We start from the raw sequence: 25972 nt of genomic DNA on the forward strand, positions 1-25972 counted from the left end.
ATAAGCACGTAAATTAATGTCAAGGCTACACAAAATAAGCGACGTCTTTCAATATCTATTGTTTTCTACTCTTAACAAATTTTACGCGCTTGATTTTTCATGGTCGACTATGTAGATATGCGAGCGTGAAGGCGTGCGAGCGCGGTCGTGCTTGTCAAATGTGAGTGACTGTTTAATTAATCATTTTTACTTGCTTCTATTCTGGTGGTCAAAACCTCTGTAATAGTGATTTGCCCAGTGCAAGCACATGGAAGATTGGGCACCATTGAGCAATCCTTTTTATAATTTTTCTAACTAATAGACCTCCAAACTTGTATTTGTCATAATCACAATATTCTGATCAACCAGTTCTTCCACCGGGCAGCCAAGTTTAAAAAAAAATAAAAATACATGACTGTATTCTAGAATGAAACCAAGTATCAAAACCTGTTTGAGGCCAAAGCCTTTTTTTGAGAAATAAATTGACAAATGTTCCTCCATCCAGGTTTAAGCATTTTCCTATCTAAAGAAAAATATTATAGTTCTTAGGAATAACAAAATTAATTTTAGTGATGGATCTATGAGGTTGGACATACAAGAAATTATTAATAGTGATTTGGATGCATTTTACAGTTCATCTAGCCGGCTGATATGGCTCTCCCACTAGCTTCTTTTTATCCTGGAGCACCTTGGTGCAGGTGTCTTATTGCAGTGACAAACAGCTATGGATCATTGTTGGCATTCTTTTTTCTTCTGGCAAAGGAGAGCGTTGTCTCAGGAGATTAGAAAGTTTTTTTTTTAATGATTTACCGTTTTTTTATATCATAAAAACTTCGCATTTAAACAGGATAGTGTTGTGTACTGTTTGTCTACTATATTCCCTTTTATAGTGTGTCCAACCTTTTGTATTTTAAATGAAGTGACATTGATTTGTTGTCCAAACATATTATCACACTTTTCTGTTTGACCAGACTAATAAACCGTGGCCTTGGCGCAAAAAGTGTTGCTTACCTGACTGGTGCCCGGAAGTCAAACCCAAAGTACTTCAATGAGCTGTTACTGATTGGCAACAAGTTGAGCGATGCAGACACCAGACAGCTCGTTCAAGTAACAAAGAATAAAAAGTATGCATTGGTTACAAGAGAGTAAGTGTTGTGAAATTTTAAACAATAATTTGAAAAATTTCTCATCAGCAGATTGACTTGTAAATATGCATTGTCATATAAATTACTGTGTGCGTATACATAATTTTGTATCATTCTGTTTAATTGTGCTATAACCCATTTCCCTCAATATTCTTATCTTTCAGTGTCTCAGAAGACTGAGATGGCAAAGGTGGATCACAAGGGATCATGTTTCCTCATCATACACGTTGCATGGAAGTCATTTGGTTGTCTATGTTCACCTAAAAATCCATCCAGGCATCAATTTTCTGACCTGGTTATCCTCACAAGGGTCACAGGAGTTCTGGAGCTGATCCCAGTGATAAGTGAACTCACCTTGGCTGAGAGCGTCTCCTTGTGGACATACAACAATGGTGAAAGCTTACAAGGAAGGTCTGAGCTAATCACAGCTAAGAGGTGGCGTTTTGAAAACAGGTAGGCAACTCCAAAACTGAAGTGGATAGAAGCACATGGATTGCGACAATTGTTCAACTTTTTTCGTTTTCCTGCCAAGATCACCTCATGATTGTTCGAGGCCTCGAATAAACATTTTATCTGCTCAGCTCAAACCTTTGTCTGCTAGTTTCTCTTGGTCTTTGTTGGAGTTCTTAATCTGTAAAGAAAATGTTTACAAAAATCAAGTATGAAATGACTCAGTTGTTCCCAAACAATTGGAGGAGCAAGAGACAAGGCGAGACAAGGTGCACACAGACTCATTTGGGTGATCCCAACAATCAGAGGAACAAACTACAAATGGAATGCGCTAGCACTTTAATCTCCCACACCTCTTCCTCCTCCATTGGAGCCATCTGCACTTCAGAATTTACCCTCTATGACTAATATAACCAAACAATCTCCAATAGATGTTGACCTCCCCTCTCCCAGCCTGAATGCAATGTTGGTTCTGATGGATAGAGTGAAGACTGTCAACGAAAGAGTCCAGCCCATACCACCCCAACATCCATGCCCCCCTCGCCTGAAACCACCGTCCACTAAAATGCAAAGGCCCCTCCTCCACCCATGAAGACTCATCCTTAAATCTGACAAATGTTTGCCGGGTCTTTTTCAGAATAACTCAGAACCCTATCGAGATAAGACATTTGTCATCCAGGTAATAACTATGAACAGAAAGTTGGTCAAAGAGATATGGCACAAAAAAGTACAACTCCCAACTTAGTGAGGATAAAATGTGAATCAATCAAAACCATTGTCTTCGGCTATCTCGGCGAGAATAGCTTTTTTTAATATCAGGTGACGTCATTACAACTTATGATCTGGACTTTTTGTTTTTAAAATGAAACGTGGTAACTGAAAGTAGTTGTAATACCACTTTAAATGAGGCAACATCTGCAAATTTTAATTTTATGAACAAGTGTTGAACAAGGAAAAAGGATGGTGGAATCGCTGCTATTTTGAAATCATTATTTCAGTGGAAAAAAATTAAATGGGGGATTTTATCTCTTGAATATCTGTGTTATTTTTAGTTAAAGATGACCCAAAGGTTATTGTTTTAATAATTTATAGACCTCCAGGATACAATGGAAATTTTTTGGAAGATTTTTCAGAACAGCTATCAGTTATTTGTTCTGAGTACAACTATTTTGTCTTAACAGGGTACTTTAACATTCATGTTGACAATAACATGGAAAAAAACATCCAATGAACTTCCTGCCATACGAGACACATTTTACCTCTCTTCCAAAAGTGCCACGGACTGAATGCTGAGACAGTTGATGAAGTTTTGGAGAATTTCACCTCGAAAATCATAAATGCCATGAATGCTGTCACTCCTGTTTAAAACAAAAACCATCCTGAGACGACCTAGAACACCCTGGAGGAGCACAATGATGGTCAAGAGATCTAAATCAGAGTGGACACTTCTGCCTTCTTTGATCGATCTCCCGTGTACCGACTCCTGCCTGCCCGCTCACCTGATCTCTTCGCCTGACGTCCCAACTACCGCTGCTGCACCGGACTGCCTGCCCGATCCCTGACCCTCTAATAATAAACGTTTTTCCCCGAACTATTGCATCTGACGAATCCTGCATTTGGGTCCTACCTTCGTTCCGATGGGTCATGACAGAACGATCTGGCCAAAACAGGACCCAGCAGGAAAGACCCGGCGTCGCCGGGACTGCCGCAAGGTAGACCGTCTGCCGGAGGACCAAGCCTGTCTGATCCGGGTAGGCTCCATGACGTCCTCCGCTTCCGTGTCATATGCTCCGCCGGCGAGCTACGAATACGTCCCGACCACGACCTGTCCGGCACCGCATATTCTTCTGGACTCTGACTTTTCGGACTATGAGGAGGACCTTGATTTGTATCACCGGCTGCCTGAGTACGACTCCGATTATTTCGATTACGAATCTCTTAACCCGATCTTCAATCCCGGCCAGTTTGTTTCACCTCCCCGCGTTTCCAGCACCCGAGCGTCTTCACCTGGTAGGTGCGACTACACCAACCCGTTTGTGGGAACCCGCTTGGCCATCTACCCGGGACCTCCGCGTGGCGGCCAGAGGAGACGCCCCTTCTGGGCGCTCCCTCGTGCCTCCCGCTGCGCGGCAAATAAGACACCGTCCTCCCACTCCTCACCGGCAACGGTGAAACCGGCAGACCCGCAGCTGGTGGCGAAGCTTCCATCCTAGAGGGAGGAAGAGCCGCCAAATCACGAGGTGTTCTGCCGCGAAATGCGGGCGGAGATAGAGCAGCAGAGCGCTGAATTGGCGGCTCTCACGGCCCAGGTTCAGCAAGGATTGAAGAACCAGCCGAGCTACGCTGACGTCGCGACTACTACTGACTCGCTGCTGACGCAGATTCACATTGCAGTGGGAACAGATCCATCACCTCGCCAACCGCACGTTGCAGTGGGAACGGATCCGCCACCTCGACACGCCCACGTTGCAGTTTTAACGGACTCGTTTCTGACTCATGCTCACGCGGCAGTTGGAACTGACCCACTCCCGAGACACGCCCACGTGTCAGTTTCGACTGACTCTCTGCCTACTCTCGTTCACGTCACCGTGGAAATGGACCCGCCACCGCGCCACGCCCACGTTGCTGCTTCAACGAATCCACTGCAAGCTCACGTGGCAGTGGAGACCGACCCGATGCCGCCTCACGTTGCTGTCCAGGACGTGGCGACGTCTCCGCAGCCGTTTCTCATTCGTGTCCAGGAGTACCGGGGGCGCCCGGCCCACGGCCGTTCCACGCTCCTGCTTCGTCGGCGACCGGTCCGCGGTCGCCCCCCGTTCCTGGTCCGACGGCAACGGTCATGCCCATACGATCCCGTCGAGGAGGTGGCGATGGTGCCGCCGCCTTCTCATGTTGCTGCCCAGGAGGAGGTGGCGATGGTGGGTCTGCCGCCACCTTCTCACGTTGCCGTCCAGGAGGAGGTGGCGCTGCCGCCTTCTCATGTTGCTGTTCAGGAGGAGATGGTGCTGGCGCCGCGTCTTACGTTGCTGTCCAGGAGGAGGTGGCGCTGACGTCCCCTTCTCACGTTGCTGTCCAGGAGGAGGTGGCGATGGTTCACCGCCGCCGCCTTCTCACGTTCCTGTCCAAGAGGAGGTGGTGAGGACAACGCTGGTGCCGCCGACTTCTCACGTTCCCGTCCAGGAGGAGGTGGTGAGGACGACACCACCACCGCCTTCTCACGTTGCTGTCCAGGAGGAGGTGGTGAGGATGCCGCCTTCTCATGTAGCTGTCCAGGAGGTGGCCACTGTTCCCCAGCCGCCTCCCGGCCTACGCCCTTGTCTCAACGGCGACAGGAGCTGGAGAGCTCTGATGAGCCACCCCGGAGGAGAGACTTTGTTGCGGTTCATGCCCCGTTCCAGCACTCCCGTATCTCTGATGGTTTTCCCGTGTGTACTGACCTCCGCCTGTCCTCCGACCAACCCCGTAAGCCTGACTCCTTTGATGCTCCTGCCTGCTTTGATCGATCTCCTGTGTACCGACTCCTGCCTGCCCGCTGATCTGCTCTCTACGCCCAACGCCCTGACTACCGCTGCTGCACCTGACTGCCTGCCCAATCCCCAACCGTGGAACAATAAATGTTTTTCCTGAATTACCTCTGCGTCTCCCATGTACTCCTGCATTTGAGTCCTACCTCCGTTCCGATGGGTCGTGACAACAGCCCTTTTTGCAGAAAAACTGCATTTTGCTATTCTGTAATGACAAATATTACACAGAAACATTAAACTAGAAAGGGCCAAGGCTTTACCCAACACATCTCATTGAGTAGCTAAATGGGGTGTGCAGAGTGGACTCGAATCACGTGACTTTATTTAATCAACACGAGTTTACAACATGCTTGGCTAAAACTTCTAATAGATTCAACAAGACTTGAGAGGGCTTTGATTTAAATTACATAATTTGACTAGCGCCAGCACAGTTTTTCCCTGAACTATCTTGCATCTGATGAATCCTGCATTTGGGCCCTACCTTCATTCCGATGGGTCGTGACAGTAACCATAGGAAGTGCTCAATTTCAACAAATGGCAATGACCTATGGGGTCCCTCAAGGGTGGGTTCTTGGACACCTCCTGTTCAGCCTGTACATGCCACCCTTGGGTCAAATTTTTCAAAATTTTAATTTTGACACACAGTTACAGTATATTTAGCAGTGTCTCCAGATGACAATAGTTCAATTGACGTATCGTGCCACTATATAAAGCAGATAAATAACTGGATGAGCCAAAATTTTCTGGCCGTCTCCTGACCAAGCCGGCAACAATTTTGCAACACCAAAATTTGATACGTGAGAAATTATGCACAGTGAGTAGTGGGAATGTGTGCTAAGTGAGTGATTAAGAGGCACGGCTTCTGCAGGTCAGGCCCATCAGGCCAGACACACACTGACTAAGTGGACCGCCACATCCAGACCTGCAGCACCACCCCCAAACGCCCCCATACACACACACACCCGTGCCCGCATCCATTGCCCTCTGCTGAGTGTGGGAGGTGGATCCCCCCAAAGGCCCCCAGACAAAGCAAAAAAGGGGAAGCCCCTCCCCACAAAGCCCCACCCTCATCCCTTCTCACACACACAGACACACACACGCACGCACACACACACACACACATACACTTCCACGCAAACTCCCACTCTCATCCTTTTCCACATGCACGCACACGCACACAAATTCCACGTGTTTATATGGATCTTCAGTCAGGTACCTTTTAATTACACCTGATTCCTTACCATACAATAAGAATAGGAGAGTCCTAATGAGGCTGTAACTTTTTAATGACACAAGCATTACAGCTTTAGTTGTACATTCCACAGTGATGAGATTTGAAATAACAAAAAGCAAGCCTACAATTACTTAAGAAAACACTGTTCTAAACCAGGAAATCTTAGATTGTGCACTTGTTGCAGTCTAAAAGCCAATACGTACTGTACAATAGAATGTTGGATTTAGACTTGTTTGTACACATTGTAAGAACATCGACTGACAGCCTTTCAACATTTTGACAGTTTGGTTATACTTATCAAAACAATAACCACTGGGCAGATTTCATTAGTAAATTTTTAAATGAAAATGCAAAAATTAAATCCTATGGCATACATTTCCACTGGATGTGATGTCTATAGTTACACAAGAGCACAATGCAGTCTTTCCTGTCATGACATTTAAATTACACGGGGGGACAGGTGGTGGTGGTGGAATATATTAGAATAAAAATATGAGAAATATTTAGGGGAATTATTGGAATCAATATGAAAAGACTATTTTTTTAAAATTCCCATGACTTACATTTTTGCAATATAAATTGTCTTTCTTAACTCAACATTCAGTGGACAGTATAGTAGTTTCATGTATCAACCACCAATTGTCTTTTAAGTCTAAAGTTCAAAGTGGTGACTGCTTTCATGCAATTAAAACAGTAAGTCATACCCGGTGAGCCTGATAACTCGTATAAAACACTGGGAATTTTATCGAATCTGTTTTTTTTTTTTTATTCCAGCTTCACACTCTTTAAAAAGTAACCCCAGTCTATTTTAATCGTACACGCTGCATTCTAAGTAATTCATTGCTGCCAGCAGAGGGTGAGGATGAATGACCAGTGGCCGGGCTATGGTTGGACTCCAGTGACCCCCCTCTTTTCGAATCCTCTGTTCTCAAGTGTTCTGAGGAAGCCTCAACTGCCCCATGCGACAAGAAATCAAACCGCTGCATCTCCACTTCCTCATCATTGATAAAAAGGTCTCCTTCCCCCCCCCAATCAACTTTGTCAGTTCCCCCTCCGCCGAGGTCTTGGTGACTTTGTTGGAAGCCCGTTGAGGAGTTTCTACTGCAGCTTGGGGATGAAATGTTGCAGTGGGTGCCTTGCACTTTGCTTTGGGCTGTCTGCATCAAGTCCTGCACTGATACAGACTTACCTAGAATGTGATCTACGTGACTAATACCTGAGCAGCAGTTCAGGGCCGCTGGTACCAGGGGCTCTAGCTCAAGACTCATATGCCGCCTCCAGGAGCCCTCCTGCTTGGTGTTAAGTTTACCCTTGTTGTTGGCGCTACCCCGTAGGTGATTTCTCAGTGTGCAGAGTCCCAAATCTTGGCAAACTTCCTCCACCACATTGCTGTCCTTTATTTGCATTCCTAGACCTCCATAGAAGTCTTCAATTTCAGGGGAATTTTCATTGGAGGATGCACGCCTCAAGCTGCTTAAAGCTACATTCCTATTAGGAGGAGGTGGTGGTGGGAGCCTTGCCAGAAGACTAAATCCCCCATCTGCTGCCCCTCCACCCCCACCACGACTGATACTGTTTGGTGTGAGGATGGGAGGAGAGCTCCCCACTGTTTCATCATTGGCACTTTCAGGTGTGGTTGACTGATCCAGGGGCTGATGTTGGGGATGATGATGGTGGTGGTGAAGATGGTGGGGATGTGGAAAAGGTGATGGGCTAAAAGATGAGGAAGCAGGGCCAGAGGGAGGTGTATTGCTGGAGGTATTAACATCGAGATCATTTGGAGTTGCCAGGATGAGATGGAGTCCTCCGTGGGTGGTTGCGGAGTGTGTGGTACAGCTACCAGGGTGAGAGTCTGTGTTGCTGCTAACCTGGCTGGGGAAGGACAGATCTTTGCTGAAGACACACGATTGGTAGTCTGACGTCTGTTCCAGCTCAAACAGTGGCATAGATGAAAGTGTGAGAGCTGTGGAGGAGCCCTTCCGTAGAACCTGGTGATAGATGTCAAGCAAGGAGTCGAGTTTTGACTCAATTGACTGGACCTGCGATGTAAAAAAAGGGTTAAAATGTATATTTTTGTGATTATGTGCAGTTTAAATGTGTGTGCCAGTTCTCTTAATTGTAAATGCATCTGTATTCATAATTATCTGATAACATCCATCCTCTTGTTAATTATTTCTCATGCACAACACCCAATTCAACTAATTCTATTTAGGTATTTACACTGTTGCCTCTTACGTTGTCCACAAGAAGCATGAAATGCGTCAATGGGCTCAGTCATGATGAGGTTGGATATATAGTAAAATGGTACTTGTATCAGATAAAAAGGAGGAGAGGATGTTTTCTGTTAACCAAACCTGAATGAATGTATAAAATTCATGAACATAGTTTATGACTGGGGAAAAACAAATTAACAAAAACAAACAAAAAAAAAATGAGCCTCTTAAAAACATGTATTCTGAAGCTTCTGGGTGTGGGTGTGATACCGTCATACTGTAAGACTTGTTATTGTTGGAACGCCTAGCATTTGAGCCATACTTGTTTCATTAATAGGAGAGCGGAATAGTTATAAATGTGATTATTGAGTAGAGATTTATTTTGGATTGGTAAACTATCTCTCGCTTGCCTGAAACAAAATGTATTATTTATTATTCTTATTTTTATATTAATGATACATTAAAAAATAATCAAAAGAAGAGAAGAAGCACCTGGCGCTCCACTTTACAAACACGCCCCAACATGCTCATGTCTTCAAGTAGATCTCCATCAGATAGCAACTTCTCACGAATCTTCTTGTCCAGTGGGATCTGTCCTCTCCCAAGGATTTGGTCCACCCTAAATATCACATAGGAACACCGTAGTAAATTAATGATTCATACATAGTAGTGCAGTGTATATACAGCATACTAAAATAATGATCTAGACTACATTTTCCTGACTGTAAAATCACTAACCGAGTGGATCAGCATTAATTCTTGTCTGTCAATGTGCTACTTGATGCTGACAAGGATATGGTTTTTGTGGTGAATAAATACGTTTTTTGACCAAGTGAAACAATTTCCTGTAGCACACATGATGATCTCTTGTGGTACACTTAATATATGACGGCACAGTATTTGGGAATTACAGCTTAAAAACGGGGTCCAAATGATATATTGTGACCCCAATAAAAAGTTATATAAACCCTTTGCAATGACCTGGAATTCTGCATAAGATGTTGATAAAATGTGTATCAAACAATATTCAGTTTTTCTTAAACTAATACCACACAAACAAATGTTTATGTTTTTATTGAACAAATTGTGTAAACATCACAGTGTGAGGTGGAAACACATTGTGGACCTTTGGATGAAATAACTAGTTAAGCCTCCACTGGCAGCAATTCCCACAAACCAAATGTTTCCTGTAGTTGCAGATAAACAACAGTTTACTGTAGTTGAGACTGGACCATTCCAGAAGTTTAATTTTTTTCTGTTGAAGCCATTTAGTTGTTTGTTTACTACTGGTCTTGTGTTGTTGTACTGTTGAGCTTCAGTTGGGAATAAGGTCTTAATTTGTACTTAAAATGGAAAAAAAAAAAACCCAAAAACATCCATCAATCCATTTTCGTAGCTGCTTATTCTCACGAGGGGCGCGGGAGTGCTGGAGCCTATCCCAGGTGTCAACACCATGGAGGGAGTGTACAATCACAGGGCACATCGAGACAAATAGCCGCACTCACAATCATGCCTAGGGGCAATTTAGAGTGTCTGTTGTGATCCTGCTGGTCCAGCCCTGGCTGTGCGGGTGTCCGCACACCGGTGCTGATTAGGAGGCGTATACCTGCACCTCATGCTGGCTGATTGGCCCCAGTGTATAGAGGACCATGGGGACGACTAGTCCGGTGTCAGATTGTCGCAACTCATGCCCCGTTCCTGCACTCCCGTATTCTTGATAGTGGACCCTGGTGTACCGATCTCCGCCTGTCCTCCGACCGACCCCGTAAGCTTGACTGCTTTGATAATTCTGCCTTCTCTGATCAAGCTCCCATGTACCAATGTACCTGTAATTGTTACAAATAATTAAAGGAAGACCCTCCCCAAAATTCATATGTACAATAAAACCTCCAATGTGAAGTAATATTATTATTAAATTAATAATAAAGAGAATTTTTAAAATCCAAGCAAAATCTAGGTATGTGCCAGCCTTGCCAGCCAGACCTGGAAGAAACATCCTTGACCCTGCCCCTGACGTCACCAGTGCTTAGCATTACAGACCATTCATTCTAGCTAAGACAAGGTGCTGATGTGTTCTGCAACAAAACAGAAAACACACCCAAATTTGTCCTTTTTTAATCTCCCCTGAGGTCAACCTGACAGGATAAAGCTGTGGCTGTTACAGTTGAGGGCCCTTATCTGCCAGAGAAATTTGCACGCATCTATTGGTTATTAGCTGCTTAATTATAGCCTCTTGTGCTGGTACTATATAAGCAACAACATACTTTATGAGGTGGCACAGTGGCGCAGCTGTTCAATCCCTGACCTCCGTGTGTGGAGTTTGTATGTTCTCCCCGTGTCTGCATGTGTGTAACCTGTCTCCTGCCCGTTGACAGCTGGGACAGGCTCCACCACTCCTGCGACCATTGTGCGGCTAAGAAAAGGGATGGATGGATATATAGATGGAAACACAAAACACTTCCCGGTTACTATTTACGGCGATGCGCGCATGGAACCCTGCACCGCCCTCCAGCCCCCCTGCCACCGGTCAATCACGAGAGGCTGGCTGCTTGAAAAGTATAATGTGGGGTAAAAAATTCTGGCCACGCCTGCTGTATATTCTCTATATCCAAACCAACTCCTCAGAAAAGCACCAAACAAATCTCCACGGTCCATATAATGGGACTGTTATTGTTCGTCATCAGCGCCACGACCCTCTCCAACACTTCAAGTTCTGCATGTCTTTATTCTGGCTTAAACGCTTGAACATTCTTATTTATGTTTTGTTTGCTCGATGCCGGGAGTGGTAATAACATGGAGCATCGACTTGCTGTTATACTCGCTTTATTGGCTCTTAGCACACAACACTTCCTGGTTACTATTCACAATGATGTGTCAACCTGCACAGGTACTTCATCTTCCTCTCACCTTCCCAAATGCTGTAGATTAATTGAAAACTAAATTGCCAAAAGGTCAGTGTTGGTCAGTCCATGACATTCGTGGGCAGTGTCCCATTTTTGGGACATCATGATTTTCACGCATGATATCCTTCATTATATAAAAATATTTAAGTGTTTTAATCTGAAGCTATAACTTGGTATCAGGAAGGATAACTCATCGGTCAAAGTTAGCACAGAGTTATTTCCCTTTCCTTCTTGACCCAACATGGGTGCCTCAAGTACATATGGAGCATTTTCCAAGAGAAGAAAGGGAGAAAGGTCAGTGTGCAACCACGTTTGTCTTCAAAATGCTAATCCATCAGTATTATTAATGCGTTAGTGTAATTCTAGAATAAGAATTAATTAATAAACATATCTCTAGTATGTACCACTTCACAGAACTGATAACATAGCTGTCCCAATTTTGGGATGCTGCTCGTGAGAGGGTATATCTTTTTGCCCTTTGTTTTATGTGTTAAAAGAAAAAGAAGTGTTATTTCCTTGATTGTGACCTGTTTGGAGACTTTCATCCCAATAACCCTGGCCATGAATGGGTTAACTTTGTTGTTTTGGAATCAAAACTTTGTATGTTTACTCGTGTGTTTGGAGTCATCGTCTTGTTGAAACACTCATTTCAAAGGCATGTCCTCTTCAGCATAAGGCAACATCTCTTCAAGTATATGCAAACATTTACATGGATCAGTTTTGCACATTTTCAGAAGAAGCATCCCCACATTACAATGCTTGCACCACCAAACTTCACTGTCTCCACTTCGTACTGTGGCTTGAAGTCAGAGTTTGGGGGCCATCTCACAAACTGTCTGCGGTCCCCATTTTGTCATTTACGGACATAAGGCACTGTAATTCATTGCAATTCCTCTCCTTGCGAGAGGGCGGGACGTTATTAGACATCAGCACTTGTTTTTTTTTTTTTTTTTTGTGTATCCCTTGACCTGTGACACAAGCCCCAGGTTGACTTTGAGTGTGCCAAAATGGATGTTCAGTCCACCACGCAACGTCTGGCTATCTAATGGGACAGTATGGGCTAGCTAGCCGATGCTTAATAGTTACTAAGGTCTTACAGATTGCATGCTAAGGCTTTGCGTTCCTCTTGAGTTTCTGCTTATGGAAACAGAAAACATTGGCTTGCATAAAAAGCACCGCCGTGTTCTTTGTGAGCTGGTAAGCTTCTATTGTGCACTGCTCCAGACACAAAAAAACCACACAACGTAGTGTAATTTGTTGCCTCGGCCACTCAAACTTCGCTAACACACAATTGCTAAAAAGGGTGGCCATTAATTCAAAAACCCGTCCATTTCACCCGGTTTCAAAATGCCGGCACCGCAAGCATTTTTTAAATTTTGTGCTGGGCTAGTTTAACCAGTTTTAAAATTTATAGTGTAGGAGAAAGAGTTCTACTAACATGTAGAGATACCGTAGTACCGCCACCTTCCATCAACAAAAACGCAATAGACCTGTTAACAGGTCAAAACAGTCTCAACCATCCACATTACCAAGTGGAGTTTAATAATAAATTGCTTTCAGTTTCAATTACTTTCTATCCTTTGAATCTTTCGAAAAAAAAATTCTTGGTGAAAGTTCTTGCCTTCAGGTTATTCTCTCATCTACTCGGGTATAACAACTCAATAAGTTATTTTAAGGTCTTGAGATCCCATCCCTCATCACACCCATAACTTTATATGTGCGGCCATGACTGACAACACCTGTACATTTTTCAAATGTGACTGACTGTCACACAATTCAAAACATTACCCAAGCAAATTTAGCTAACTAACAATAACTATCCATCTGCCCATCCATCCATTTTCTGAGCCGCTTATCCTCAGGACGTTCGCAGGAGTGTCGGAGCCAATTCCCAGCTGTCAAAGGGCAGGAAGCAAGCTACACCCTGAACTGGTTACCAACCAATCGCAGGGCTCATGGAGACAGACAACAGTCACACTCACAATCACACTAAGGGGAAATTTAGAGTCTCCAATTAACGCATGTTTTTGGGATGTGGGAGGAAACCGGAGTGCCCGGAGAAAACCCACACAGTCATGAGGAGAAGATGCAAACTACACACAGGCGGAGCCGGGATTTGGACCTCGGTCCTCAGAGCTGTGAGGCCAAAGCTGAAGAGCTGCGACACCTTGCCGCCCTAACAATAACTAATTTCAATGTATTCATCAAATCTAAATAAATAAATTGGTTAAATTAATTCCAAATTTTGCTAGATGATCCACTTGACTTCACTACGGAGCCCTTCGCAACTACTAAATCAACAAATAAATTGCCATGTCCCACACAACAATTTAATTTCATCAAATACATTTTGTGCGCACAGCTTGACGCTGTCGATAAGTGACAAACACATCTGCATTTGATGTACACACTCATGTAATTATTGTGTTCCTTTAACCTAGACCAAGCAAGTATAAAAGAAAAAAAAATCTGAGTTTAAAGTTATTTTAATAGACATTCATGAAAGTCTAATTTATTTCAGGCTAACATCATTGTGTTTAAATTCCACAAGCTCATTTATGTTAATGCTATGTATCTTAACTTGACCAGTTTGTGGGATATTTTCTGATTAATAAACTGTGCAACAACAAACAGAAGCTATGAATTTCATCCTCGGAGCAATAGATGGAAGCAAAGAGCTATGTAAAGTTTCACGTCATGCATTTAAGGGAATTAAGATTATACAGAAACCTTTATACATCAGCATGTGAGCTACATATTGCATTGATAAGTGAAACCATTTGATGTGTTTGGGCACTCTGACCCTTGAGTGGAGTTCTTTCTGCCCTGGCTGTAATAGAGAGGCAGTGAGGGGGAGGAAAAGGTCTTGGCACGACTGCACAGGGGCTGTGGGCCTACAATCATGTCCAGCCTGTGAGGAAGCAAAATGAACACACATACACAAACACACATGCATGAAGAATGGATGAAGATAAAAACATGCAAACACAAACACTGTCAGATAAACATTTATATGGAGTTGGTGTCATAATTTTACAGTGGTATAAGATTTGGGTTTTTTTTTTGGCCTCCCCTTGAGTTCCCATGTTATTGCATGTTTGTCTTATTTCTCATCATCAAACATATTTAGATATTTTTCAACAACACAAGTAGACACAAAATTGTGTTTTTATGTTTTTGGATTATTATTAACAGAGAAGATAAAACTTTGAACCGACACGGCCCTGCGTGAAAAAGTGACATACACAAAAAGTGACAATCAAAACTGTGGTTTATCATACCCAAACTCAACTTGTCTATCTACACCCAAGCCTGACACTACCACACCTGCTCTCTATCAAGAAATCACTTAAATAGGACTTGTCTGACAAAATACAGTCGACCAAAAGATCCTCAAAAGCTAGACATCATGCCAAGATCAGAAGAAATTCAGGGGGAAAAAAAATATAAAGAAAGTATTTGAGTGTTGGTGATTGAGTATCAGTGCGGAAAAGGTTATGAAGCCACTTTGAAAGCTTTGGGACTCCAGCAAACCACAGTGAGAGCCATTATCCACAAGAACAGTGGTTAACCTTCCCAGGAGTGGTCTGCTGATCAAAACAACCCCAGTAGTGGATCAACGACTCATCCAAGAGGTCATAAAAAACCCTACAACATTCAAAGAACCTCAGGCCTCACTTGTCTCAGTTAAGGTTAGCGTTTATGACACCACCATCAGAAAGGATGCCAGAGTTCCAAGACAAGAAAACACTGCTCAGCAAATGAACAATAAGGCTTGTCTCATGTTTGCCAGAAAATATCTTGATGATCCCTGAGACTTTTGGGTGCATACTCTGTGATCTGATGAGACAAAAGTTCAAGTGTTTGAAAGGTGTGTATCCCATTCCACCTTGTATAAAAGTCAAACTGCATTTCAGGAAAACAACATCATACCAACAATTAAATATGGTGGTGGTCATTTGATTCTATTGAGTTGTTTTCCTGCTTCAGGATCTGGAGGACTTGCCGTGATGAATGAAACCATGAATTTAACTCTCTACCAAAAAATCCTGAGGAAGAATGTCCAACCATCTCTTCGTGACTTCAAACTCAAACAAACTTGGTTTCTGAAGCAAGCTAACCATCCAAATACACTAGCAAGTCAACTTTGCAATGGCTTGAAAAAAACAGAGTGAAAGAAATATTTAAATGAAAATATTTAAAATTGATTTGATGATGGAAATTCAGTGCAACAAACATGCAGAAAAAAAAAAAATCAGGAGCAGTGCAAATCCTTATTTACACCACTCTACACTGTATATCCTGGTAAGTTTCTTTCAGCTTGTCCCTTTCAGGGTCGCCACAGCGCACATATATGTTTGGCACAATTTTTATGCAACCCTTCTCAGGGAGTGGAGGCCCCAGTGGGATATGAACCCACAACCCCTGGTTTACCAAACCAGTGCTCTAACCACTGAGCTACGGGGCCTCACTGTATATCTTGGTAGAATTTATTAAATATTGTGAAACCATCTCATTATTATCTTTCTGTAATTTTCTGTTATTTTTCTTGCAGGAATTGTGTTTATTTGGAAATCTTCTACATCACTTACGTCAGTTGCAGTTGCAACTAGTCTATTCTAGCCTTTCTGAATCCCGACAGGATGATTTTGGATGTCACGGAAGCCCATACTTTGTCGGGCCATCCAACGACTTCCCGGAAAGTTGCATGGCGAATTCACCCGGAAGCTATGCTCTCCATCTGTAACCCACTGCTCCCAAAGGTTACGTAAGACTGCTTTAAAGCTGCAATTCACGGAGATATCAAATGGCTGGAGTATTTTGGTTTAAGTTTCCAAGGGATGATAGCGGGTATGGAGTTGAAAACATTTAATTTATTTTTGAACTGTGGCCTGATGTGCGGTCACATGCAATCGATACATCACGAGGAGAGCTTTTCGTGCTCTAAGGAAGCCATCCAGATGCTTAGTGTAGATGCATATTTCACTACTTGCAGCTTGTAATATGATTTTCTCTTAAATGCCATTTTTGTTCAATCCTTCTTAGTTCTTATAAGTTACAGCTAATGTTGAAATGCTGAATTTTCAGAAGTACAGAAGTAGCAGGGACAGTTACATGGGCCAGCGTCCTCTTAGGGTTGTCAGTGTGAAAATAACCGATAAGCAACTCGGAAAATGGATGGAGTTATGTAATAATGTGCTAATAATTTTTGAAACTATTTGAGGCAACCAAAATATTCAGAGGAACTCTTATAATGCACACATGATCTATACTACTGCAAAGTATAACTAGAAATATGATGATATCAAATTGATACTTCTCCGACAGTATTGATCAAAACCAAACAATATCTTTGCATAGGTATCCTGGTGTACATAGTTTTTGTATTGCATATCAACTTGTCATAATGCTGTGGCCGGTCAGTGCATGTAACATATCTTTATAAATTGAATATATAAATAAATAATCATTTGGCCAACCATGCAGAATGTTTTGAACGTGGACTGTATTGCACTTCCTACCTGGTTTGTAGGCTCTTGATGCGACACAACATGTCCAAATGACCCGCAGAGTACTGCTCGATCACATCCTTCACATCATAAGGACGTAGGGTCTCTTTGAATTTCTTCTTAGCAACATGGAACTTCATTATTCTGAGGGAAGTGAAAAAAGAACATACTGTATTTGGCAAGGACAGACAGCAATAAAATTTTAAATGGTTACAAAGAAGCCTGTGTATTGAGAATAGTAATCTATGAAGCTAGAATGATCAACTCATAATCAAGCTGTAGACTTATTTTTACCAGTATAGGTTAAAAAATAAAATGCTACCAATCATAAATACCCTCCAAAATACAATGCATTAAAACTGATAAATATTATATTTTTTAGCAAATAATCATGAACTTTGAATTTTATGGCCGCAATGCGTTCCGAAAAAGCTTCGACAGGTGGCAAAAAGGATTGACAAAGTTGAGGAATGCTCATGAAACAACTGTTTTGAAGAAGATGATTGCCTGTAAAAGAATTGTGCAGTCATTCACAAGCAAAGATGGGACAAGGCTCACCGAAAAGTTTAAGGACAATGTTCATCAATGTACAATTGCAAGGAATTTTGGGATATCATCTTCGCAGGGGTGGCCAACCAGTTAGATATTAAGAGCCATTTTTTTTTTTTTTACTGTGTTACAGCAAAGAGCCACGTCGTACACGTCTAAGAGCCAAAAGCCATATCATACACATGAACATCATTCCCTCCTCACACACACACCTTTGCTCACCCAGTTTTTTTGTAAATGTCACACACCAAGATGATAACAAGAAAAATTGACAGAGTACCAAGACCACAGCCCAGTAATTAAAAAAAAAAACACAGACAAAATACCAGTTCAATGAAGTCTTGTCTTGTATGGCACAATTCTCACCTAATGCAACACTGAAATACTCACATTATTGGCCGCCTGAGTGCAACTGTGAACCAGTACCCATGCTAACGTCTGATAGTCTGTGCTCAACAGTGTGGCGGGACGCATCCTGGTGTACGTAGTTTTTGTATTGCATATCAACTTGTCATAATGCTGTGGCCAGTCAGTGCATGTAACATATCTTTATAAATTGAATATATAAATAAATAAAAATTTGGCCAATCATGATGAATGTTTTGAATTTGGACTGTGTTGCACTTCCTAGATTGAAGGGGAGGGCTGATCTTATTTGTTTGAGATTTTTGTTTTCAGGACAAAAGATTTCAGCGACATCATTGAAGCTTTTTTTTTTTTTTTTTTAACAAATTACCCTTTAATATGATCCTTCAATGTTTATCTTTTTGGGCCTTCCAATGTTCCAAGCCACTCGATATGACACAAGCATAAATCTCTGGATGCTTCATTATTAAAAAAAAAAAAAAAAAAAACAGAATACAGGAGAGTCCACTGCATAGAACACTGACTTTGCTCACACAGCGTCAGGAGCTGGGAAGTCTGAAGTTATGTCTCGGAGGCTAATGGGCGCTAACCTTTCTGCAGGAGGTAGTCAGAAGTTTGAAATCATTTCATCTCCCGGCTCCCACAAAGTTGTGCAAACAATATACAGTCAACGGCTAACTGTCGGCATTTTAGGTACTGGCCTTTACCATATGAATTGATTGCTGTCACATACTTTTTTTTTTTTTTAACTAACTAACGAACAATACTACTACGGTACTAAAAACAAAACTAGTACCGTGCTGTTTGTGACATCTAACTTGGTGGAACACATACTGTACATACAGAATGCACATGAATCCACATTCTTAATCAAGGTCAGGGGTGAACACAAAGTGACTTCAGGTAACAAAATCATGGTCACTAGACTTATTTGTGAGAAAAAATATAAATGCTGTTGCTGTTCAGACATGAGATTTAGAACCTCAGAGCTAGAAATTTTGAAGTAAATGTTAGTGTTTGAGCACCAGTGAATTGAACTTTGAGATATGTACAAAGTAAAGATAAGAAAATGTGAAAAACTAAAACAAAATAAAAAATGGATGAAAATGAAAATGTCCAAGCAAACAACAGATTGGTCTTACAACAATATTGCATGACGTCACTATTTGCAGCCTGATCCTTGTAAAAACCAAGGAACTACTGTATGTACACTTTTTTTTTTTAATTGGGTGAGAAGCACATGTTACTAATCTCCTGTGAGATTGTACAATTTAGCCACGATCACTCGATATTTAACACATCACCTCCGGATCGTAGTGTCCAAAAATCAGGACCAGGGACCCTTGGGACTGGAGTGTGCCTCACTTCCTGCGTGGTTCCATAATGATCTGGCCTGATTGCAATGAAAACGAATCATTTCAGGACAGGGCTGTGACAAGGCTTCCATTTTATGGATCAGTGCCCTGTGTGCATTGTTCAGTATGGGAGTAGATTGAAGGGTAATTTCGCCTTTCACTTTCACTTGGAGGTCGAAGAAAAAGCTTGTGGGGATGGGGACCCTCAATTCTGAGAGGTGGATGATTTAGATGTTATTTCTGTGACTGCGGGAATCAAAGTTTTGAGTCTTTGCCATAAGCTTCGGTGGCACGGTGGGTCAGCTGGTAAAGCATTGGCCTCACAGTTCTGAGGTCCCGGGTTCAATCCCAGACCCACCTGTGTGGAGTTTGCATGTTCTCCCCATACATGCGTGGGTTTCCTCCCATATTCTAAAAAAAAACATGCAATAATTGGACATTAAATTGCTCCTAGGTGTGATTGTGAGTGCGACTGTCTCTGTGTGCCCTGCGATTTGGTGGCAGCCACTTCAGCGTGTAGCCCATCTTCGGCCTGATGACAACGGGGGTTGACTCAGCACTCACGCGACCCTCGTGAGGATAAAGCAGATCAGAAAATGGATTGATGGATGTATTTATATATATTTTTTATATTAGAGCTGACACAGAAACAAAGCTGTGCACAACAAACCAGAAGTCCATCCATCCATTCATCCATCCATCCAATCTAAAAGTGGGTCAAGATGGGTGATGATTGAACCAGAATGCGACATCTGTACAAATTAAACAGATCATCAGATGCCCCAGCTAGACATCATTCGCAAAGTAGAGTGCTTTTCATCCATCCATCCAGCCAGCCATCCATTCATTTTTTGTACATCTTATCAATGCCCGCCCCCGGCACTGCTAACCTGCAGGGCGTCGGTGGAAATTCAGCTACTGTGGGTCGAAGACAAAGAAGAGGAGGAAACCGGATCCAGCGTCAGAAGAAAAAGAGGAATGCACAGAGCCTACAACTGAGTGTAGGGACTTTGAATGTTGGGACTATGACAGGAAAAGCTCAGGAGTTGGTTGACATGATGATTAGGAGAAAGGTTGATATTCTGTGCATCCAAGAGAGCAGGTGGAAAGGTAGTAAGGCTAGAAGTTTGGGAGCAGGGTTTAAATTATTCTACCACGGAGTAGATGGGAAGAGAAATGGAGTAGGGGTTATTTTAAAGGAAGAGCTGGCTAAGAATGTCTTGGAGGTGAAAAGAGTATCAGATCGAGTGATGAGACTAAAATTTGAAATTGAGGGTGTTATGTATAATGTGGTTAGCGGCTATGCACCACAGGTAGGATGTGACCTAGAGTTGAAAGAGAAATTCTGGAAGGAACTAGATGAAGTAGTTCTGAGCATCCCAGACAGCGAGAGAGTTGTGATTGGTGCAGATTGTAATGGACATATTGGTAAAGGAAACAGGGGCGATGAAGAAGTGATGGGTAAGTACGGCATCCAGGAAAGGAACGTTGAAGGGCAGATGGTGGTGGACTTTGCAAAAAGGATGGAGATGGCTGTAGTGAACACTTATTTCCAAAAGAGGGAGGAACATATAGTGACCTACAAGAGCGGCGGTAGAACCACGCAGGTGGATTATATTTTGTGCAGACGATGTAATCTGAGGGAGGTTACTGACTGTAAAGTAGTGGTAGGGGAGAGTGTAGCTCGACAGCATAGGATGGTAGTATGTAGGATGATTCTGGTGGTGGGTAGGAAGATTAAGAAGACAAAGGTAGAGCAGAGAACCATGTGGTGGAAGCTGAGAAAGGAAGAATGTTGTGCGGCCTTCCGGAAAGAGGTGAGACAGGCTCTCGATGGACAACCGAAGCTCCCGGAAGACTGGACGACGACAGCCAAGGTGATCAGAGAGACAGGCAGGAGAGTACTTGGTGTGTCATCTGGTAGGAAAGGGGAGAAGGAGACTTGGTGGTGGAACCCCATAATACAGGGAGTCATACAAGGAAAGAGATTAGCGAAGAAGAAGTGGGATACTGAGAGGACTGAGGAGAGGCAAAAGGAGTACATCGAGATGCGACGTAGGGCAAAGGTAGAGGTGGCAAAGGCTAAACAAGAGGCATATGAAGACATGTACACCAGGTTGGACACGAAAGAAGGAGAAAAGGATCTCTACAGGTTGGCCAGACAGAGGGATAGAGATGGGAAGGATGTGCAGCAGGTTAGGGGGATTAAGGATAGAGATGGAAATGTGTTGACTGGTGCCAGTATTGTGCTAAATAGATGGAAAGAATACTTTGAGAAGTTGATGAATGAAGAAAATGAGAGAGAAGGAAGAGTGGAAGAGGCAAGTGTGAAGGACCAGGAAGTGGCAATGATTACTAAGGGGGAAGTCAGAAATGCACTACAAAGGATGAAAAATGGAAAGGCAGTTGGTCCTGATGACATACCGGTAGAGGTATGGAAGCAATTTGGAGAGATGGCTGTGGAGTTTTTGACCAACTTATTCAACAGAATACTAGCGGGCGAAAAGATGCCTGAAGAATGGAGGAAAAGTGTTCTAGTTCCCATTTTTAAGAACAAAGGGGATGTTCAGAGCTGTGGGAACTATAGAGGAATAAAGTTGATGAGCCACACAATGAAGTTATGGGAAAGAGTAGTGGAGGCTAGACTCAGGACAGAAGTAAGTATCTGCGAGCAACAGTATGGTTTCATGCCTAGAAAGAGTACCACAAATGCATTATTTGCCTTGAGGATGCTCGTGGAAAAGTACAGAGAAGGTCAGAAGGAGCTACATTGTGTCTTTGTGGATCTAGAGAAAGCCTATGACAGAGTACCAAGAGAGGAACTGTGGTACTGCATGCGTAAGTCTGGTGTGGCAGAGAAGTATGTTAAAATAGTACAGGACATGTATGATGGCAGCAGAACAATGGTGAGGTGTGCCTTAGGTGTGACAGAGGAATTTAAGGTGGAGGTGGGACTGCATCAGGGATCAGCTCTGAGCCCCTTCCTGTTTGCAGTGGTAATGGATAGGCTGACAGATGAGGTTAGACTGGAATCCCCTTGGACCATGATGTTCGCAGATGATATTGTCATATGCAGTGAAAGCAGGGAGCATGCAGAGGAACAATTGGAAAGATGGAGACATGCACTGGAAAGGAGAGGAATGAAGATTAGCCGAAGTAAAACAGAATATATGTGCGTGAATGAGAAAAGTAGAGGGGGAAGAGTGAGGCTACAGGGAGAAGAGATAGCGAGGGTGGATGACTTCAAATACTTGGGGTCAACAATACAGAGCAATGGAGAGTGTGGTCAGGAAGTGAAGAAACGGGTCCAAGCAGGTTGGAACAGCTGGCGAAAGGTGTCTGGTGTGTTATGTGACAGAAGAGTGTCTGCTAGGACGAAGGGCAAAGTTTACAAAACAGTAGTGAGGCCGGCCATGATGTACGGATTAGAGACGGTGGCACTGAAGAAACAACAGGAAGCTGAACTGGAGGTGGCAGAAATGAAGATGTTGAGGTTCTCGCTCGGAGTGACCAGGTTGGATAGGATTAGAAATGAGCTCATTAGAGGGACAGCCAAAGCTGGATGTTTTGGAGACAAGATTCGAGAGAGCAGACTTCGATGGTTTGGACATGTTCAGAGGCGAGAGAGTGAGTATATTGGTAGAAGGATGCTGAGGATGGAGCTCCCAGGCAAAAGAGCGAGAGGAAGACCAAAGAGAAGGTTTATGGATGTGGTGAGGGAAGACATGAGGGCAGTTGGGGTTAGAGAGGAAGATGCAGGGGATAGGCTAAGATGGCAAAAGATGACATGCTGTGGCGACCCCTAACGGGACAAGCCGAAAGGAAAAGAAGAAGATCCTCACTCGGGTCGCTGGCATACTGGAGTCCATCCCAACTCTCTTCCTGTGAGAGGTTGGGTACAGAAAATGTGTGGGTTTGCCAGCCAATCAAGAGCACACAAAAAAAAACACAACTATTCTTCAATTAATGCATGTATTTAGGATGTGGGAGGAAACCAGATTATCCATCCATTTCCTACCCAGCGTACTCAGGGAAAACTCACAGAAATGGGGGGAACATAAAAACGCCAGATAGGTGGGCCCTAGATTTGAACCCTAGTCCTCAGAACTGTGAGGCTGATGTACTCAGCAGTTGTTCACTGTGCCAACCTAAGATGGAAGTCACTGGGCCTGTTATTGGTAAGAATTGTTGTGGTAGCATTAAAGTTCAGGATATACAGGTAAGTGGCATGTTCCAGGTAAAAATACATTAAAATTGTTTAATGTGTGGCAATTAAAATGTATTTGCTTCATTGGAGAAAAACAAAAACACACTTGGATAAATTTATTGAAAAAGAAGAAGAAAAACAATGTTTCTCTATAGGTTTGCTCACCTAACGGCTCGAATAGCAGACTTGATAGAGGGCAGCAAGTCTTCCACTGAGATTTCACAGTGGCAACCTTTCTCATCAAAACTATCCTCTCCTGTCAAATTAGAGTCTGCTGTTCAGGAGAGAAGGAAAAGAAAAAGACAATTACATTAATTTGATTCATGAACACAAAATTTGTGACTTTTAACTTGACAATGATCTGCTTTTCATCCCATGATGGATAAATACTTGTATGTTAGTTGCTTTGACTGATGGATAATGTTTAATATTTTGGTCAGAGTGTTGGGCAAGCTATTGACAAAATATTCCTACATTACAATTACATAATGAACATAGAACCTTTGCAGAAATACAAACCACAGCAAGACGAAAGATGAATAAAAAAATAAACAATTAAAATCAGACCACCCATATTTTTTCAGTGTATTTTTTCATTTTGATGCCCTCTTAAAACCAAAAAAAACATTTGTTTGAAAAAATATAGTGAAAACAAAAATAGCTCAAGAGTTTTAGTGCTAATATTTCACAATTTTTCTTGGTTTACTCGACAGTAAACCAAAATCACAGAGAATACAATTAAGGTTGTGTCATGTCAATTAAAGACATCAGCTACCTTTTTGTCGTGTTCATTGCATTTTTCAGTGGTACCAGACATTAACATGAACATTAACTTGAAAAAACAACAGCAGTCCATTATTTTCTCCCTCTTTTTTATCCATCCATTTTCTGAGTCACTTATCCTCACAAGGATCGCAGACGTCCTGCAGCCTTTCCCAGCTGTCAACGGGCAGGAGGCAGGGTACACCCTGAGCGGGTTGCCGGCCAATCGCAGGGCACATGGAGACAGACAGCAATCTCCAATGAATGATTTTTTTTAGGATGTGGGAGGAAATCGTAGTTCCCAGAGAAAACCCACTCGGGGCACGTGGAGAACATGCAAACTCCACACAGGCATGACCAAGATTAGAACTCTGGTCCTCAGAACTGTCAAGCAAACGCTTTCCAGCTGCGCCACTTTGGTACCCTTCTTCTTTTTCTTTTCCTTTCGGCTTTTCCCGTTTCCCGCAGCGTTTCATATTTTTCCGTCTAAGTCTATCTTCTTCATCTTCCTCTCTAACACCCACTGTCCTCATGTCTTCCCTCACAACATCCATCAACCTTCTCTTTGGTCATGCTCTCGCTCTTTTGCCTGGGAGCTCCATCCTCAGCACCCTTCTACCAATATATTCACTCTCTCGTCTCTGGACATGTTCAAACCATCGAAGTCTGCTCTCTCAAACCTTGTTTCCAAAACATCCAACTTTGGCTGTCCCTCTAATGAGCTAATTTCTAATCCTATCAAAGCTTCTCGCTCCTAGCGAGAACCTCAACATCTTCATTTCTGCCACTTCCACTTCTGCTTCCTGTTGTTTGTTCAGTGCCACCATCTCTAATCCGTACATCATGGCCAGCCTCACCACTGTTTTATAAACTTTGCCCTTCATCCTGGTGGATACTCTTCTGTCACATAGAACACCAGACACCTTCTGCCAACTGTTCCACCCCGCTTGGACCCATTTCTTCACTTCCTTACCACACTCTCCATTGCTCTGTATTGTTGACCCCTAGTATTTGAAGTTGAACACCTTCGCTATCTCTTCTCTCTGGAGCCTCACACTTCCCCCTCCTCCCCTCTCGTTCCCGCACGTATATTTTGTTTTACTTTGGCTAATCTTGATTCCTCTCCTTTCCAGTGCATGCCTCCATTTTTCTAATTGTTCTTCCACCTCCTCCCTGCTTTCACTGCATATCACAATATCATCTGCAAACATAGTCCAAGGGGATTCCATTCTAATGTCATCTGTCAGCCTATCCATTACCACGGCAAACAGGAAGGGGCTCAGAGCTGATCCCTGAAGGAGTCTCACCTCCACCATAAATTCTTGTCACACCAAAAACTGAACTATTTTAACATTATAACACATGACAATTTGAACTTTTGGTACAGAGTGTCATAAGACAGATGCAGAACTCTGATGCAAGGGCGTGATCTTAAGAATGGTTTTATTTCAGGAAGAGGTCGTACACAGCTAAGCAGTCCAAAAAGGCAGAAGTGCAAAAACGCATGGCAGAAGTCAAAGTACAATAATCCTAAAACAAGGTCCAAACAAGTTGCTTGGAAGGCAGAGGAACAAAAATGCGAGGCTCGAGGCAAGGTCCAAAAACATGAAATGAGGTCCGATGACTACAAGGCAAAACGTGGAAACATGAACAAAAATGTGACTTGACTATGGTGGCACAGGCTCGTTGGGACAAAGGATTGCTCTACACTAAACTCGTGACTTATTTACTCACAGGATGCAGTAAATCATTTGCAACATGCTGAAAAATGCCGA

The 25972-nt window shown here is 42.9% G+C and overlaps 2 protein-coding genes across 5 annotated transcripts in view; one reads left to right on the plus strand and one right to left on the minus strand.

Annotated features, from left to right (window-relative positions):
• Positions 1–1705, plus strand: part of LOC133505972 (ribonuclease inhibitor-like) — a 40919-nt gene extending 39214 nt beyond the window's left edge. For all 4 annotated transcript variants that reach the window (XM_061829582.1, XM_061829583.1, XM_061829581.1 and 1 more), the window contains 2 exons: positions 951–1124; positions 1289–1705. In XM_061829582.1, the coding sequence (XP_061685566.1) occupies positions 951–1124; positions 1289–1304 (190 nt within the window). In that variant the 3' untranslated portion in view covers positions 1305–1705. The remainder of the gene's footprint in view (positions 1–950; positions 1125–1288) is intronic.
• Positions 1706–6423: 4718 nt separating this feature from the next.
• LOC133506254 (potassium voltage-gated channel subfamily KQT member 5-like) overlaps positions 6424–25972 on the minus strand; it is a 180461-nt gene continuing 160912 nt past the window's right edge. The window contains exons 14-18 of the mRNA XM_061830222.1: positions 23601–23709; positions 16971–17102; positions 14252–14359; positions 9038–9164; positions 6424–8371 (exon numbers count right to left, since the gene is read on the minus strand). Coding sequence (XP_061686206.1) covers positions 7136–8371; positions 9038–9164; positions 14252–14359; positions 16971–17102; positions 23601–23709 — 1712 coding nt within the window. The 3' untranslated portion in view covers positions 6424–7135. The remainder of the gene's footprint in view (positions 8372–9037; positions 9165–14251; positions 14360–16970; positions 17103–23600; positions 23710–25972) is intronic.

The sequence above is a fragment of the Syngnathoides biaculeatus genome, chromosome 9, assembly GCF_019802595.1.
Source record: "Syngnathoides biaculeatus isolate LvHL_M chromosome 9, ASM1980259v1, whole genome shotgun sequence".
Lineage (NCBI taxonomy): Eukaryota > Metazoa > Chordata > Actinopteri > Syngnathiformes > Syngnathidae > Syngnathoides > Syngnathoides biaculeatus.